Source organism: Rattus norvegicus, chromosome 3, assembly GCF_036323735.1.
Source record: "Rattus norvegicus strain BN/NHsdMcwi chromosome 3, GRCr8, whole genome shotgun sequence".
Classification (NCBI taxonomy): domain Eukaryota; kingdom Metazoa; phylum Chordata; class Mammalia; order Rodentia; family Muridae; genus Rattus; species Rattus norvegicus.
In genome coordinates this window covers 29,716,855-29,735,233 of record NC_086021.1, presented here as the reverse complement: position 1 = coordinate 29,735,233, position 18,379 = coordinate 29,716,855, and the positions used below count along the sequence as shown (strand labels likewise).

Sequence of the window (18,379 nt, the reverse complement as noted above, 5' to 3'; positions counted from 1 at the left end):
CTGAACCATCTCCCCACCCCCAGGTTTCCCATCCTTAAAGCAAGCCTCACAGGTTACTGTTCCTGATGATAATGCATCAGGAAAAGTAAGTGGCTGATTTCCACAGTCTAGGGCCTGGGGACCACCAGTGAAGTGAGCTAGGGTTAATCACCCTTATTCACGAAAACACCCTGACCAGGAGAGTGCCAACCCAGCTCAGGTCCACAGTGTGGGGCCAGAGCAGGCACTGAGCCTAGCTCTGCGACTGACCCCGCTGTTTGGGGTGCAGTATCCGTCCTCTGTCCAACTTGGCTAAGAGGAAGCTAGTAGAGATAGCTGCGCTCTCTTGGAGTTGCTCATGACAGGCTTCCAGGGCTGCCAGGCCCTGCTGCATCTGGCCAAGGCCGTGGTTCGTGAGTATAGTCAGTCCCCGGGCTGGGTCAGTAGTCCCGTCAGCCATCTGGTCTCCAGGTGTCGAGGGTCTTGTCCCCACCCTCCCCATTCCTAGTGTAGTTTCCATGGTTATGGGGATACCGTCATACTCCTGGCAGCTCCAACCCCACCTTTGGGATCTATACCCCATCTCTATTCTCAGGAATTGACTGGTAGGCTTGTGCCTAGATGATAGAGGTTCTCAGCTAATATACAGGGAGCAGGAGAGACAGACAATGAGGACTGGAGGGCTGAGAGACATGGTGAGAGCAGTTCAGAATGCCACCCCTTGCTTTCTGACCCCCCCCCCCAAAGCACATCTGGCTATGCATCCTCCAGGAGCTGGGGCAAGACCTAGAGATGTCTCTGCCCAAGCTCTGGAGATTGGTTGGTCCAGGTGTTATGACCCTGCCCTCTGCCCTGCCACCTACTCACCCCAGCCCACTCAGTGACCCGGAGACAGATCTGGAATCCGAATAGAGCAGAAGGCTGCAGCTTCCCACCCTCATGGCTGGTGGGTGGTGATCTCCCTCCTGTGTGTTCAGGCACAAGCTGGAATGCAGACTCCATTGCTCTCCCTGGCTGGAGCAATGCGGAGCTCAGCTTTCTGTCTGCCTCAGTCCTGGCCTCTTCTCTTCCAAGTCCGTCCCTGTGAGCATTTCCCACGCTGTCTGTTGGACTTTCCGTGGTTTTGCAGGCGGCACTGGTTACTGTCAGCAGCCCACTGCTTAGTCAGATGGCGCCGCCCCACTCCACACATTTGGTCCCCTTCCAGGTCTGGGGTTATAAATAACACTTCCAGGGGTCCCCGCGGTGTCCAGCTTTCTGGCTCCCACGATGCTTCCTCAGGAGGAACTCCCAGAGGTAGAGCCATCAGGACTCTAATGCTCTCATTACCCATGGTCGCTGGAGTGGATCTGGGAACCAGCTGAGAGAAAAGAGAAAACTGCCAGGCCCTTGCTGCAGCAGGGACCTCGATTGCTCAGGACCAACAGAGTCTCCTCGGGCCCCACACTGCTCAACTTGCCCAATTCTAAGGAGTTCTCACGCTATCAGCCCACACGACAAGCTCACATTTTTTGATGGACGATTCGGATCTTCCGGGTCTGCTTTAAAATGTCCCAGGGCTTTTTTGTTTGTTTAGTGATGCTGCTGGAGATGGAACTTAGGGCCTTGTCCGCTAATAGGCAAGTGCTCCATCAGTGAACCCCAGTCCCGCCCCTCCTGGAGCTATTTCATCCATAGCAGGCATCAAATCAGAGACAACCTCAGGATGACTTTGACCTTCCTTTCCTACTGGGCCTCAGTTTCCCCATATATCTCTAGTTGGGGGCTGGGGCAGCATTGGCTAGAGTTCCAACACATGCTGAGGAAATCATGCTTGGGTATGTTGAGGGGAGCTGTACTGAGAGGCCAGGCCCCAGAGCCTAGGGGAGCTGGCTAGGGACTCTGCCTCTGTCTGTGATCTTGAGCCTGTCCTGTTCTGCAGCCCAGGCCCTGGGCTCCTGAGACATCCACTTGGGTAGAGCTGTTGTGCTGGCCTGAGAGCTGGTTCAGCCAGGTAGTAGACACAGTATAGGGAAGTCAGTTTCTTGCTGATTTCACGTGTTCTGTGATGCCTCTGGCCTGTTCCTTCCTTTCTCTCAGGACCTCCAGTCTCTGTGGGCTTTCCTGTTTACTGTGTCCCAGAGGCCTGCTTGGATCTGGATGGTTGGGGTTGGTTGTTAGAATTTATTGTCATCCCATTCACAAAAGGTCACAGCACTGTTGGGCAAGAGGGTTGGCAGAGGCAGCCTCCGACATCTACCTCTGACACCACGCAGCTGGCTCTGACTCTACTCCAGACCCTGGCTTACTGGCCCAGGCCTCTTCAGCAACCCAGTCCAGCTTGGCTGCTCCTCCTATAGGAAGCTTCTCCTAAGCTCGAGGAAGCTAAGGAACAGCCTATCCTCAGTGCTCCCCACCCAAATCTACCTCCCAGGCCACCTAGGCAGGCCCCTGAGCAGTATGACTCTTGGACTGGTGCTCAGAACCAGGGCCTTGAGCAGGGCCTAGTTAGGGGACCGTGAGTTCCCCATACCGACACATCTCAGACTATCATCTTGTTTGGTGATCTTAAGGAAGTGGGGTATAGGAGGAATACCTAGAAGTAGGGAGGTCTGTCTACTCCCTATCACAGGACCTCCCAATAGCAAACTGCAGGTAAGCAGGTAGGACTGGGGAGAGAGGCTACCCAGGGCTCAGAGGCTATCAGGAAAAAGGTTCAGTAAACTAGGAAGCGAACGGTGAAGTGCCTGCCTTACTCTGTGAATTACCCCAAGTCCAGCTCAGATTCAGTCAATGTTTCCCAAGCAGGTGTGACCAGATAACGTGGCCGGAATGATCTAAACTTTTTAATTTTATTTTAATTTATTATACAGAGTCTCGTGTCTCAAGCTGATTGTGAACTCACTATGTAGCTAAGGGTGACCTTGAGTTTCGGCTCTTCTTGCCTCTACCCTCTGAGACTGGGAGTACAGGCATGTGTTACCATGGTCAGTTTACAGTTTATGCAGCGTCTGAGAGGCCATTGTGTTTCCTAGGCCATCACCCTACCCTCTACCCATGGAGTCCCAGCTCCAGCTTACACTTTTAACTACGTTGTCTCATTTTGTTTGGGAGGGATACGGTTTCTCTGTGTAGCCCTGGCTATCCTGGAACTCACCCTGTAGACCAGGCTGTCTTGGAACTCAGAGGTCTGTCAGCCTCTGCCTCCAAACGACGGGACTAACTGTGTGCTCCGCCATGCCTGGGAGGCACACATACACTGTAGTTTATATTCTTGGCCCATGCACGGGAAAGTACGGGAAAAAGAAAGTATGGACCCTTTTCACATGAACACTTAGGGAACGCCCACAAAACCTGCCTCCTGGAGGAACAAGCAGGCCTAGGACCCAGACTTCTCCTGGTAGTGAGGTGGGGGACAGTCTCCAACACCCTCTTTTCCACTCAGGTTTCCTTCCTGGCTGAGCATGGCATCCTGTGAAAAGTCTTCTTTCCTACAGTACGGAGGAAGCAAGATGGTCTTGAAAATGGTGACCACCTTCCTAGGATGAATGAAGAAGCGAGGCTGGAGGTTAGGGACCCAAGGGACTCCCCCAGAGCTGGCTGTGTACCCTAGGCAAGCGTGACTGCAGCTGCAGAAGCAGGGCATCCTGGGACTCGCTGTCCTCTGGATAAGATGACACCACAGATTCTGAACTTTACACCCCACATGGTGGAACCCCACTCTTTCACAGCTGACCACTGCCCACATCTGGATAGAGTCCCCAGCCTTCACCCAAGCAATCCGCTGGATCTCTCCGTACCCAATCTCTGCATACCTCCCTGCTTTTACCATCACAGTTCCCTGGAACCTTCTCTCTGTTTTAAGCTCTGAGCTGTGCTCTCTAAGACTTCAGGGTCTCAGGCAAGCAGGAACAGGTGGTAGAGAGTCACCCCAGGGCAGGCTCTCCCCACACCCCCAAAGGAAGCTTTCTTCTTCCAAGAGCAAACAAAACCTGCAGTTTGGCTGTGGGGCCCCCAGCACCTCTGACCCCATGGTGAGGCCCTGAGTCCTCCCAAGCGCCTGGGTGTGCGGAAACACCTGTTGGCCCTAGGACGCTGGCAGCAGACACAGTTCAACATGTGGGAGAGCACTGGGCGGCCGTTTCCCTAAGGAGCCACCAACCACAGCCACAACTATAGCTGGTTGGATTGAGGAAGTGGGCAAGGGGTGGGTACATAAATGTCCTCAACTGAAGAGGGAGTGTAACTCGGCCAGGTGGGAGGGGGCTCCTGGTCCTGAGGCAGCCATTGTGGCAGGCTGAAGACTGCCTCAGTAGCTTGGCGAGGAAGGGCGTGGTGGACACAGTACTGTTGTGACAGACTTTGGGCCAAGGCCTTTCCTATATACCCTGACTGAGCTATGGCTGTGGAAAACAGGTTCTGTACGCATGCTGGTCCTTGTGCTGGCCAGCCTGGTTCATCTCAGACATAGTCTGAACAGAGGTAGAGAAGGGGAAGATTGTAGGTCCTCATCTCAGCTGTCTGCTAAAAATACTGACCACAGATGCATCAGGACAGTACCCTGAGAGTTCAGCTGTACCAGTTACACACAGTTCTAAAAGCAGATCCACAGCGGGGAGCCTGAGGCACTGTATATATTCCACATGCTTATAACACCTATGGAGGCCAGAAGAAGGCATCATATCTCGTGAAACTGTTGTGAGCCTCCATAGGAGTGCTAGGGCCTGAAACTGTGCTCTCTGCAAAAGCAGGAAGTTGGGTTTTTTTTTTATTTTTTATTGATTCTTTGTGATTTCACATCATGCACTACAGTCCTGTTCGTCTCCCCATCCCCTCATATCCACCCTTTGCTCTTGCAACGTCTCCCCCCAAATAAAATACACAAACACACACTCACATACGTACACACAAATAAACAAAAGCAAAGCCCAGAAAAACATCTCGTGGTGGAACCTGTGCTATGTCACAATGTGTCCCACAGGATATCCTTCTGTCCACACATCTTTACTTGCAAATTTTCTTTGCAATGAGTCATTGGACTGGTTAGAGTTCTCTCCCTGGCCATCAATATTGTATCCTCACGGGGACTCCTCCTGGTTATGCAGGAAATGTTAACTACTGAGCCATCTCTCCAGTCCTTATACTCAGGTTTTAAAATGTGAATGCATAGTTAGTGGAGTGGGAACTAGGGAGTTAGCCGGTCTTCACAGAGATGATCTACAGACCTGAGTTTCTAGTCCTCTCCCTACTGTTCTGTGGGCAAACTCCCTCAGGAGTCCTCTCCCTGTTACCAGGGTGTCTAGCTACCCAAGAAGCTCAAATAGAGACCAAGAGTCCAGGGAAGGACAGATGGCCATACACGCTAGAATGCCCTCCAGTCCACCTTGCCACAAAAGCCACTGGTTACAGCAGGCTCCCGACACCATGGGGCTCAGACACACATCAAAACCAAAAATTACCATAAGTCCTAACCCACCTTGTCCTCAAATTGAAAGTCAAAGGATGTTCCCAAGATGCTGGAGTCTGTTTTGGAATACATTCATTTTTGCTTAAATTTCGTTCCATCAAATTTGGATGTCCTTGGTGGTTCCAGACCACTCAGGACCCAAGCTTCTCTTCAAAACAAGGGCTCTCAGTGGCAAGGGATAAGCTTCCTGGAAGGCTATGACCATGGAGTACCAGGGACAGGATGGCAGGAGGAAGGAGGACACACTACCCTGTGCTGGCACAGGGGGCCCTACCAGATCTGCTCTCCCATCCATGGTGAAGTGTCTACTCTGTGTGAGGCAAGCTGGGCCAGCATTTCTGCGGCTCTGTGAGTCCCACCCCGACCTGCAAAGTAACTGATGTGAACCTTACTCACAGGCCCAGTAGGCTGTGCTGTTGGGAGGGAGGGCACCCGCTTAGAGGAGTAGGATGCTCCACCTCACCACACTGCACAGTGTGAAGGAGGAAGGACTACCTTAGTTCCCTGGAGGATCCTAAGCAGGGCACCTGGTTTTCAACCTGTCTTGTTGAATTTTTATAACGGGTGGAAAAGCCATTTCGTGTGTGTGTGTGTGTGTGTGTGTGTGTGTGTGTGTGTGTGTGTGTGTGTACATGTAACCAGTAAACACAAATTTACTGTGGCTTTCTCACAGAGGAGAGGTAGGCATAGAGGCCTTGAGGGCTAGGGCCCTACCTTTCCCACATTTAAAGCCACCTCAAGATGCTTGTGACTCAAACCAGTTCTGTCTGGTTATCTTGTTGTTTCCTTGGCTATGGTTGGCCAGACCAGTGCAATAGCTAAAGACACAATCTGTCACTTAGTTCCTTCTGTGTGTCTTCAGAACGCCATGGGGCCCGGGATCCAAGAGCGCTTGTCTTTGGAAACCCAGGCCTTGGGGGCATTGCTGGGTGATTTATAGACACTAAGACATTTCATCCTATTTCATCTAAAGTCCATGCTGCAGGTTTGCACGACACAGGTACCTACCTGGCAGCCTTAGGAAGTCCCAGTTCACCTCCATTGAGCCCGTACCTATGAGCCTTGGACAAGGCTATGACCTGAAGAACTACCTTTGTCAGCACGAAAGTACACCATGCTGTATCTGCTTCCAGCACGGCAAACTACCAGGAAACCTAAAACCATGGAAATGTATGCTCTCTCCATTCTGGAGGCTAGGACATGATTCATTTATTCCTTCACTGAGACGGGCTCCTCCCCTGCAGTTCTTTATTTCTGAGGCTGGCCTTCCTTTTTCTAACAGAATAGAGAATAAAGAGCCGATTCTTGATCCTTGCCTCTATCTCGAGTGCTGGGATTATTGCTGGACCAAGAGCCTCAGCGGAGGTGTGGCAGGGCCTCAACCCCTCCACAGAGTGCACCCTGCAGTCTCCAGTGTGCTTCTTCCTTCTGTTTGTACCTTTAGATTACTCCTCCCTACCCCTCTCCACAAAGCCTTCTCTTCTCCTCGGGCACCAGCTGAGCAGGGACACTCTGGTGTGTAAGGACCTTATTTTAATCAATTACGTCTGCAAATACAGCTACATAAGATTCCTGGGTAGCCCATCAACCTACCTTTGGGGGACGCACCTCAACTCATAACACCCTATGATGAGGGACGATGCAGGATCTGGATTCTGGTGGGGAGAACCAAAGCAGAGCTAGGTGAGAGTGGCTTTGAGGGTTACACCATAGGGCCCGGCCTGACCAGCCTCATGTCCCCTCAAGCATTCACTGCTCTCAGTCCCTCCAGACTTGGAGAATCGTCCCATAGGTGCACAGCTGGGCTCCAGGACAGCAGAGAACTGCAGGCACCCCCTACCCTCACCTGCTCGGTTCTTCATTCACACAGTGCTTCTTTCGGGCCTACTACCCCAAATGGCACCCAGTACTCCATCTCTCCCGTCCCCACCCCAATCCTAAATCCTCAGACTCCCTTTCACCCTGGAGACACCTGTTTTCTGTCTTCCTCCTTCTAGGGGCTCTACCCATAAGGGTCTCTATCTTGGTTACGGTATCCAAAACCCTGCTCAGCAGGGAGAGACTTAAAATCTAGGCTCTGAACTTACAGAACACTAGCTCTACACTCTAAGGCCCTGTTCCTGCTCCCAAACTTCCTCCATTTGGATCTTATTAAAACCTGAGATGTTCTCTTTTCTTTTCTTTTCTTTTCTTTTTTTTTTTTTTTTTTTTTTTTTGGAGCTGGGGACCGAACCCAGGGCCTTGAGCTTGCTAGGCAAGCACTCTACCACTGAGCTAAATCCCCAACCCCGACTCTTTTCTTTTTTACTCTCTCTCTCTCTCTCTCTCTCTCTCTCAGATCTCAAGCCCTTCAACAACAGTTGTCTGCTGATCATTCCCTCAGACTCAGTAAGAGACCTCTGGGCCCAGGCATCAACTCTGTAACCACCAGACCTGGGAAGACAGCTCTAGCCCACCGAGAGGCTCAGACACACTGACCAACAGATGTAAGGATGGAGCAACGTAAGGGAAAGCTACTGTGGCCTGTCCGTAGCTGCCTGCGACTCTCGAATACCTGTTCAGGTTCCCTGGGCTCTGTGATCCCCTACAGTACCACAAAGCCCAACAAGCTCTCTCTCCAGCCCCCACTCCCACCCCTCCTAGTCCCCACTGACCGCAGACTTGAAGCTTCCCAGGCTCCGGGGCCGTGGAGGAGCGCAGGAGCACAGGAGGTCTCAGTACAAGACAGCATCTGTTTTGCTTCATTGCTCTCTGGAGGGGCTCTCCGACTCGCTGTTCTCTAAGTTTGCTGCAGATGTTGTCCTGATTGGACTCAGGACCCCAGTTTTGGGGGAAAGAGGTTAGGTGCTCCCAGGAGTGTGGGCTCTGAGGACCAGAGGAAAATATGATCAGGTCAGATTCTTCGTAGCAGTCCACCTTTCCCGTTGTCCCCAAGTGTCACCCTAGCTTAGAAGGACTTACCGGGCAGTTCAATGTCATCAAAGAATGACAAAAGGAAACCCCCCAACTCACACACACACACACACACACACCACACCACACACACACACACACATACACACACACCACATACACACACACACACACACACACACACACACCACACACACACACCAAAGAGGTCCTGGGCTGTCACCCCCACCCTTGCCCCACACTCACTTTCTTTCATTGGTGAGAACAGAAGAGTGGAAAGACAAGTAAGTTGTAAGAAGAAGCCCCTGAGACTGCCCTTCCACAAGGAGCTCACAGAAGTGCTGTCAGTACCCAGCCTGGCACAACGGGTGCCTGGCACGTGCTCACCAGCATTCAGTCCTGGTCCCACATGCGTAGCCCTGGCATCTTGGTTCCCAGGGTTTTCATGTGCTCTGGCCAGGCTAAGAAGCTCTGCCTTGCCTGTCACTGGGATCCCCTGGGAATGAGTCCTACTACAGTTGGTTGGTTCTGCCCCCTTCCACCCTTGCGACAGTTCCTCTGATTTATGTGCTGCAAAGACCTCAAGTACCTCAGAACTGAGCACCAAGAAGTGCGGAGGACTCCCTGTCCAGCTCAGCAGCGTCTTAGGCCGCATAGAGGACTGACTGGTCTGTCTCCACTAATTTTCATATGTTCCTTGTGATAAGCAGCTTAATCTCGACCCCCCTTCCTGGGTCCCGTCCCAGAAGTACCAAGCACATTCGAATGGCATTGCCACAGAGGTGCCTGTTTTTGTTTAAATGGCCCTGAGCAAGACTGACTAAACCAACGTTCCCACGCCAACCCTCGGCGGTGTCCCTGGTTTGTGCGATTTTTTTTTCCCTTTAGCTGTCAAGGCAAAAAATATAGAATTCTGGTATTACTTAAGGATTGTTGTTTTTTTCCCCCTTCTCTCTAGAGACCCAAAAATAGCTCACAGATGTGCTGTACCTGCTATTGTTCAAGCTTTGGTTGCTTTACCACCAGAACTCCAGGCTGTCCCTGTAACCCAAACCCTGATTTCCAGGTCCATTTTCTTTTAAAGAGGGGCTGTGGGAGGGAAGAAGGCCTAGAGGACGGAAGCTCTAAACATGTCTAAATGTGTCTGCAGCAAATTCCAGGAAACCAGTGAGAAGCTATCCCGTGGGGGGTGAGGGGGTGGGGGGGTCTCTAGGATTGTGGCCAGGGCAGAAGTAGGGAGACAGAACGGGTGCAGGGCCTCACAGATTTCTGTCTGGGCAGGCGACTACAGTGGGAAGCCCATCCAGTCCCCGGAGAACTGAAGTGGACTTTTTTTTCTTTTTTCTTTTTTCTTTTTTTGAAAAGGCAACTTCCTAGCTATTTTTATCACCAAAAAGGAAAAGAGGAACGAAGAGGAAAGGAAGGAGAGGAAGAGAAAGGGAAGAAAGAAAGGAGAGCCAAGGGGCGGGAGAGTTGGCTTTTCCAGTGACTCAGCCTCTAGGCTGGTGAAGGCTGAGCTGGTACTGAGCCCAGGGGGTGGAGCTTCGCAGTTTCGTCCCCTGGGGCCTTTTCTTTTTGGAGAAAGTTCTGAGCTGGAGCGGGCAGGGGGCCAGGCAGGGTGGAGGCTCCCCTCCTCCCAGCTCCGTAGGGGTCTTGGGCCCCAGGATCCTGGGACTCTGAGGGTGTGTGGGCAGACCCTGGCCAGGCTCCACAACCCTACACAGGGTAAGCAGGGTAGCATAGTGACAACCTCCTGTGGGCCCAACCCCCCCCCCCCCCCCCCCCCCCCCGCCTGGAGGTACCGTTTCTGGGTTCAGCCTCACAGCTCTCCTGGGCTCTTCCTCTATAAAACTCCCCTGGTTTGAACGGGGGAGTGCTCAGCTTCTCAGTGTGCCAGCTCGCATGATGCCCACCCAGGCACTCACGGCCTTCCTGTCTTCCTTGGAGCTCTTGGGAATCAACAGAAGTGACCCACCGTACGTAGGCTGTGTGAGCCGTTGAGGGGACCCTAGGGCCTGGATAAACTTCAGTAAGACACTGCTCAGAACATCCCCCCAGGGCTCTTGCTAGCTTTTCAGAGCCCAGGGTCTGTTCCTTGAGCAGTTTGGGGACAGGCAGATAGATGGCCTCCATCAGAGGGTAGGGTACATGGCATCAGGCCTGAGGCCATCTCTTGGATGACTATAGCAAACCTGCCCGGTAGGCTAGGCCTATAACCTGAATGCACATCATGTGGGCCCTGGCAGCTCACCTGCTTGGGAGCTGGGTACCTTGGGGACTTGCCCAGGCAGCACACTCTTGGGCCTCCCCACAGTAGGAGAACAGCAGGGCCTGCTTCTGGGATGCTTTTGCCCCTTCTAAGGCTTCCTGGGCATTGGGAAGCCCTGGGCAGGTGCCCAGCCATACACAGGGCCCTTGACCTTGTAGATAGCTCAGAAAGGTCCTGCCCCTTGCTGAAGAACTGGTCAATACATTACCGGCTCTTTGGGATGCCAGGACACTGCACTAAGAAATCCTTGAACCTTCCCTGCTGGCCCCCGAGTTATGTGTCAATCAGCGAACCTCACAGAGTATTTGGTACTGAGATCCAGCAGGGTCAGACCCTTCCACAGAGACCCAAGCAGACAAGGTATCACCAAGGCTCGTCTGACAAGAGTTTTTGGGAAGAAAGCCCAGAACTGGGGGGTGGGGGTGGGGAGGGCATCTTGCGAGACAGGGGCCCTGGAATGTGCTTTTGCATTGGCACAGCTGGGGTAACCAACACCAGTCACAGGGGAGCCAGCTCTGGCCTGCCCGTCTGGAACTGAAATCACATATAGAGATATGGTCAAACCTCCGAAAAATGTTCAAAGCGGTACTCAAAGTGAAGAAGGGTAGACAGGAGCTACAGACTTAGTAGGGGAGAAGCTGCCTGTTCGGATGGCACCCCACTCAGGACAGAACACTCACCACCACGGACCACTCCATGCTCATACCCCTTCCCTGTGTTGTCTCCGTTGTCACTCCAACCAAGCATACTGTGTGCCCTGGGCTGACTTGACCTAGAGTTATTCTCCTAGGGATACTTCTGAGCCTCTCCTGAGAACTGGGTAGTCTCACTCTACCTGCATTCAAACTTCCGGGTCCCGCAGGGCACAAGTGCCAAGGTGAGATCCTGCAGGAGGGAAAGGCACCTGCAGCCCAGGCTCGGGAGGCCTAACCCTGGTACTCCTGGGACTGCGTGCTGCCCATCACACCCCCGACGCAGACCTGCTCCCTCCAGGACAACTGGTCTGTGTTCATGATGCAGGTGGTTATAGTGTTCCAAGCCTGTCAGCAACAGCATCTGAGGCTGAGTATTCAGCAGGAAAAATGGCTTCCCACTGAGGTGGCCTTGCTAGGCATCCTCTTCCTTGCTTCCACTGGGTCTTTGGAAGGCCTCTCTTGTGTCTGATCAGGCTTTGGTTTTGGGGTGTGTGTGTGTGTGTGTGTGTGTGTGTGTGTGTGTGTGTGTGTTGTTGTTGTTGTTGTTGTCATCTTGGTTGTTTTTTACACTCCAAGCCCTTTTCCTAGTAGACACAGATTAGAAGGCCCAGTATCTCCTGCCTACTGTGTGAAACAGCTTCACACCCACTTGCCAAGAGCTCAACCTCAGCCCTGCCCCCACCCAGGCCTTTTTTCTGGCCCAGCTATCTGAGGGTTCTACAGCTAAGTCCCCCTGCCTGTGTGCTTGGCCTCTACCTACAAAAAGAGCCAACAAGTGTCTGTGTTCAGCTGGTCCAATGTACAGCCATATTCATTGCTGGACAGAGACAGTGGAAGAGGTACAGACACCCATGGACAGACGGATGGCAGATGCTGTCAGGTCAGCCACTCCCCCAGACTCCAGAAGGATGAGGCCTTCTTTGTATCCAAGTCAGGTTGGGTAGCACGTGCTGGTGAAGCTGGAAAAGAGTTGCCACACACCCAGACAGCCAGAGGCCTTCAGGACCCATCTCAGAAGGGGCACTTGAGAGCCAGACGTTCCTTCTATGGAAACTGCTCTCCGGGGCTGCAGATCTCTTATATAAATATTTCTGTAGCATTGGGCGATTTTTCTCGCGGGTGTTGACCCCGTGTTGCCAACCCCCAGGCTTGAGGCCAGCTTCTGAGAGGAGCAGGAGAGGGGGGGTCTGGACAGCTGTTGGCACTGGCCCTTCAGTGCCTTCTAGAGACAGGTGTGGCAAGGGAGATGGGAGGCTCGTAGGACAATATAAGCCTGGGCCCTTACCCTGTGTCACACTCACCATCCTGTTTTGGGATGGGAAGGTGTTGTTTGTGCCAAATTCCATTGAATTTTGGCCGCAAAGGGATTAGGAAGATATCTTGGATGTCCAGTGCTAAGCAGCTTAGCACAGGATGTCCAAACCTCAAGGTGGAGAGATTTAAAACACGAGAAGAAGCTGGCGCTAGCATCATTGTAATGGGACAGCACTTTTCCGGGCCACCTAAGTGGCAGAGCCAGGGACCAGTGAGAAGAGTTACCGTGGAACGTCTAGACTCGGGTCCCTGCTGGGACTGGAGAGCGCAATCTGTCTAGCAAGGCACCGGTCCTTGGGGAGTTCCCTTGGGGAGCCCCGAGCTCCCTTCTACAGAGGCTGCGGGCGCGATGCCACCATCCTTTAAGGTCAAGCGTTCCGGAAGTCATGGCTAAGAGTGCCTGGCCTCAATCCTCCTGATGCCTATAGCCAAGACCAAACGACTCCCAAGAGTGGAGCCCCAGGGTTAGGACGCACGAAACGCTGTCAGGGTGCCACATCTAAACTCCTGCCCCGGGAGTCCCCAAAACTTGACTTCAGCTGATCCTGCCCACGGCCCCAGACCTAACTCCAGGGTAGAGCTGGTTCCTGGTGCAGCTACGCCTTTCCCACCAGACCCGCACCTCCTCTACTATTGAAATGCAAATTCTGGCCAAATGTCGCCAAGGGCCGCTACACACAAAACCTGATCCTTCCGCAGCCCCAGTTCAAACTTTTGGTCTATGTAAACTTTCGAACAAGAAGTAGTCCCTAGGTGCCTGTTCCCTACACCATGCCTTCTTGTCTTGTGAACCATAAGATCCTGACTAGAGACGCTCTCCCTAGCCCGGGGAGGCGCAGAGCCCACCAAAGCGTTGAGAGAGACAGGGTCCACAAGGGGAGTAAGGGTGCGCAGGAACCGGGGGCGGAGCGCGGTGGGATGGGGCGGGGCAGGGGCGGGCCCGCACGGGGGCGGAGCGCACGCCTGCCCTGAGCCTCACTAGTGCCTCTGCCGCGGGAGGGAGCGCAGGGGCGTGGGGCGCAGGGCGCGGGTGCGAGCGCAGTGAAGGAACGAGCCTGGGTGCCTGTAGTGCCGGGGAGACCCTGAGAGCCCAGCGCCGCCCACCCGCCAGGAAAGAGGGCAGCAGCGGGTGGACGCCCGCGGGACCGCCCGTGGTGCGCGTGAACGTCCGATCCCCGCCGGCCACCGCAAGAGGCCGCCGCCCCGGCAGCGGGCAGCTGGCGAGCAGGCATGCCGCGGCTCCTGGCGCCCTTGCTCTGCCTAACGCTGCTGCCCGCGCTCGCCGCAAGAGGTAGGCGCCCGCGAGCCCGCAACTTCGGGCGCCCTTCGGAAACTTCTGGTGCGCCCTGCGCACTCTCTGGGTAGATAGGATTAAGGGACCAGATGCCAGAGCGGGTGGACGGGACATGGAACCTGATGTCCTGGTGTATGAGAGGGACTCCTCCTTCCAGGGGTACCGATTTTTCTCATAGCGCCCAAAGACGCTGAAAGTTTGGTATGGGGCTCTGGGGCTTCGAGGCCGGGTGGCCCGGGAGGCCCAGCCCTGGCTCGCACTTGGGCAGACACTCCTGGGGCTCGCCTCGGGGGCGGACATGCTGCTTGCGCCTGCTACTTTTCGATTTGAATCGAATCGGTTTTGGTTTCCTGTTGCTTCTTGGGACCATTTATTTTCTTTCTTTTTTGCCTCCGGCCCGTGCTGGGGCGGATGTTGGGGTGCAGTATGAGGTCAGGGGCGCTATGCTCGCGTTGCTTACTTAGAGCAGGGCGGAGACGATGTGCCCTGACTTCTAGTATGGGGTTTCAGGATCACTGTCCCCTAGCCGGAATCAAACTTTAGAAGAGGGGCGATGTGCAAGCGGCAGCCTAGGGTGGGGGTGGGACTGACTCACTTTGGAAGTTTGGAAATCCTGCGCCGATTGGAACGGGGGTGGGGGGGGGCGCTTATTTCCCTGCCGGCTCCAGGAACTGGGGACTCCTGTCGTAGTAACCAACTGCACTCTTCTCCCAGTAGTTGGAGAGAACTGCCTACCCTTTCCTTAAAAGTGGGGTTTTATGTGATGCTCCAGTTTGGCCCCCACTTCGGGGCTTAATTTCTTAAGATGGGGTGGGAGGGGCTTGATTAATAGCCCCTTCCCGAGAATAGGGTGGAATTCCTTCTAAGTGAGGTTTCTAAGACCCCCTCCCTGGGTGCGGCGGGGGCTGCCCCTGGAGATGCCTGCGAACAGGTATTGGGTGTCGGAGGAGGCGGGGCAGGTCTCCGGGTGCGGCCCCGCTGCCCCAGGAGGCGGCCCTGGCGCGACAATGGGCCGCTCTGATTCCCGGGCCGGCGCTTTGTTGGAGGGCGGGGTGGCGGGCTCCGCAGCTGTCGCTTTTTCCCACGATCCGGGGAGCTGAGTGTGGCCACCCCCTCCCTCCTGCGGCCCCCTCGTATCTTGTGTTTGAACTGAAGCAAGGGTGGAGGTTGGTCGGGGGCTTTTTCTGGGCTCCTTAATCCACTCCCACTTCGACTGCGTGGTTAGAAGTTTGGGAGAATTTCCTAAGTTTTTCTGTTGCCGTCCACTTCGCCTCACTGTGAATGGGGCTGTACACCTGCCACATAGCCAGCCTATCCCTTCCCCACTAGTTTTTGACTGCCACGCTGTGAGCAGAACATTGATCCGTAAGGGCTACCCAGAAGCTCCCCCTCCCACGCTTCACCTCCGGACTGCCAGTAACTCTAGTACATAGGCACCATGGCTTTAGTCTCCGTCCACCGGCAGGACCGAGACTGACCTCTCTCTTCTGACCCTTTCCCAGGCTTGAGATGCTCCCAGCCAAGTGGGACCTGCCTGAATGGAGGGAGGTGCGAAGTGGCCAACGGCACTGAAGCCTGTGTGTGAGTACCGCCCCTGAGGGGACCTGTTGCTTTTGTCAGAGCAGAGCCCCTGCCTTCTGGGGACAGAACACTGGGCTATTGTCTTCGGAAGACAGCCCAGAGGTTGAGTGCAGTCACGTGCTGACTTTTATTGGACAAAGTCTGGCAATTACTTAATCACCAGCAATTATGCCTCGTGTGGAGCTACTCTGGCCCCTGGAGGTTGGCACGCTCCCTCGTGGGCCCTCAGGCTCCTGGGAATCCACGGCACCCTAATTCCTGTTTAAAATACTTGAGAAACAGTTGTTTTTGGTGATGAGACTGAAAGTCTGAGCCCCCGCCCCTTGTCACCTGAGATCCCATTCTGAGCAAGAGTGCCCTAGGTAGGAAATTGAGTATTGCGTGTGTTCTGGTTTTGTTGGTACTGGTGTTTTGGGTTTTTTTTGTTTGTTTGTTTGTTTGTTTGGTTTTTTTGTAGACAATATCTCACAATGTATCTCTGGCTGTCCTCAAACTTCACTATGTAGACTTTGAACTCAAGAGATCTGCCTGCCTCTGCCCAGTGGAAATTTCCTATTTTAAGACAAGATCCACCTCTCCCTGAGGTTAGGAGAAGTTAGAATGGTCCTTGTTGGTACTGCTGTCTGGGTGGTGGGTGTAAGTGCTGGAGTCTGTCTTCTGTCTTGGCAGCTGCAGCCCCACCTCTGCACTGTGTTCCAGGGGTCCTCAGCCTCAGGCCATCAACTGTGCAGCTGGCGTGATTTGGGGATGGGAAGGAGTAGGCAGCCAGGGGAAGTCTGCTGGTGCTAGGGCTCGTGCCTTTCAACTTGAGCTCCTCCCCGATGAGACTAGCAAGGTGCTGGAAGCTGAGGCCTCCCCTGGAGGCTGGAGACAGAGAAGGCTCCAGCCTGCATGGCGCGCCCTCATTCCAAATGCTGAAGGGCCCATCCCCTTGACAACGGTGCTGCTGCCTCCAGTACCCAGCCTGTGGGCTGCAGCCCCACCTCCCTGGCTGGCCCGCCCTGTACTGAAGCCAATTAAGCTGGTCTGTGAGCAGTTTATTGGACAAAGCCGATTGTGCCTCTGTCAGACACTAATGAATGCACACTACTTTTTTTTTTGCTTTTTTTTTGGGGGGGCCTCTCTCCCCCTTGCAGAAGCCTCACGGACGCTTGATGCCCTAAATCTTATTTCCTTCCATTCAGAGGCCGACAGCTGGGATTCAGTAGAAGGGCAGCAGCTATTGTTGGGAGACGATTAATGCTGTGTGATTAATTATGCGTGGCTTCCCAGAATGTACAACCCCCTTCCCCCGCCACTGTGCTCCTTGCTCTGCCTGCCTCACTCGCAGGGCAGGGCTGAAAGGCTTCTTCCTTCTGCCCAGGACTTGGAGGGGTCCTGCCAGACTGGAGAAATTGAGGGTAGTTTCTTCTTAGCCCCACCAGAAAAGGGGCACGGTCTGGTCTGCTGCCTGCCATACTTGGTAGAGTCGTGCATGGGGGTACAGTCCCTTTGCTGCAGTCCCCCAATAGCTCGTGTCTTAGTATCTGTGTGAAGACCTCTTGAGCCAAAGGCACAATGGTGCTGTGCTTTCTTTCCCACCTCCCAGAGTTGGGGAAGCTGCTTACAAATCCCTTGCAGTACAGGCCAGGCCACTGAAAGGATCTCAGTGCCAGGCCTTCTGTCTTGCACTAGATCCTAAGGCCCTTCCTCCTTGGCAGAAAACTCGCTTCAGTTTGGCTCAGAGTTCCACTGAGTTCTATCCACAGAGGCCCCATTGTGCTCACTCCGTAAGTCCAATGAGATGAAAGAGATATGCTCACTTCTGGTCAGCAGAGCTGGAGGCCAAGGCTACAACCAGGCCTGGCTGGTGATAGGCACAGGTCTGGACTCACTGTGCAATTTGGGGTGGGGGGCTTACAGCCAATCCACAGAGGGGTTCAGCTCACTGCATAGGCTTGGGTGCTTGCAGGTCCTAGCCCGTTCCATGGTGGTATCTATGTTTCCATCCCAGATTACTTCTTCCCATGTCCGCCGGAGGCCTGCCCAAGAGTTTGCCAGAGCGCACACAGAGGGATCCACCTCTCCTGACTGGGAAGAGGCAGCTCCCCCTTTCCTCACAGCTTGGAACCTGTAGACTTCTGTCACACCTAACCACAATCCTAATGGTTTTCAGCTTCTTGTGCTGCCTGCTCTGAGAACCTGGGAACCATGGAGTCATAGGACAGCGAATTGGTACCTTGTAAATCATCTTTTCTACCTGAACAGAGAACCTGCTCCCAAAAGCTGCTGGGCAGGGAACTTCAGGCCTCGTGATTGCGAAGTGAATCCTCTTGGTACCAAGTTCCTTGTCTTTTTTTTTTTTTTTTCCGGAGCTGGGGACGGAACCCAGGGCCTTGCACTTGCTAGGCAAGTGCTCTACCACTGAGCTAAATCCCCAACCCCCCAAGTTCCTTGTCTTAAGTACTAGAGTACCACTGAGGTCTAGTCTAGCTAGCCAGTGACCATGTAGGAAAGGCCTGACTTGGTACCCCATAGACAGAGAACAGTCTGGGCAGCTGCTGTGTGTTGTGGGATATCAGAAGCCCTTTGGGGGAAAGTTTGAGGCTCACCATACCTTTCTTGTAGGCCTAATGTGTGCTGAGAGGGAATGCTGACAAAAGGCGATCATTTGAAGAGCCACAAGAACCTATACACTTGAGTGGATATGAGTTCAGCTCAAAAGGGTTTATAAGGGGCTGCAGGCTCTGAACTGAGGGAGCTCAGGAATAGTGTTAGGGAGACTAAGGCCACCTTCACTGGTGGCTAAGTCAGATGTGAGGAGGACTTGCATTTTAAATGCATTTAGAAGTCAGGTGAACTATGCCCAGAGAAACTCAGTGTGGTGGGTGATAATCTTGGGACATCCT

The 18,379-nt window shown here is 53.7% G+C and overlaps 1 protein-coding gene and 1 long non-coding RNA gene across 7 annotated transcripts in view; one reads left to right on the top strand and one right to left on the bottom strand.

The window, feature by feature from the left end:
* The window catches only part of LOC103691754 (uncharacterized), a 22,737-nt gene extending 12,921 nt beyond the window's left edge, over positions 1–9,816 (bottom strand). For 3 of the 6 annotated variants that reach the window (XR_010064735.1, XR_010064738.1, XR_010064736.1), the window contains exons 1-2: positions 8,726–9,816; positions 1–8,290 (exon numbers count right to left, since the gene is read on the bottom strand). The exon at positions 1–8,290 is cut by the window's left edge. This is a non-coding gene — a long non-coding RNA (uncharacterized LOC103691754). The other 3 variants (XR_591439.4, XR_005502060.2, XR_010064737.1) reach the window with 3 other exon arrangements.
* A 3,804-nt stretch (positions 9,817–13,620) lies between these two features.
* The window catches only part of Notch1 (notch receptor 1), a 45,574-nt gene continuing 40,815 nt past the window's right edge, over positions 13,621–18,379 (top strand). The window contains exons 1-2 of the mRNA NM_001105721.1: positions 13,621–13,907; positions 15,413–15,491. Coding sequence (NP_001099191.1) covers positions 13,847–13,907; positions 15,413–15,491 — 140 coding nt within the window. The 5' untranslated portion in view covers positions 13,621–13,846. The remainder of the gene's footprint in view (positions 13,908–15,412; positions 15,492–18,379) is intronic.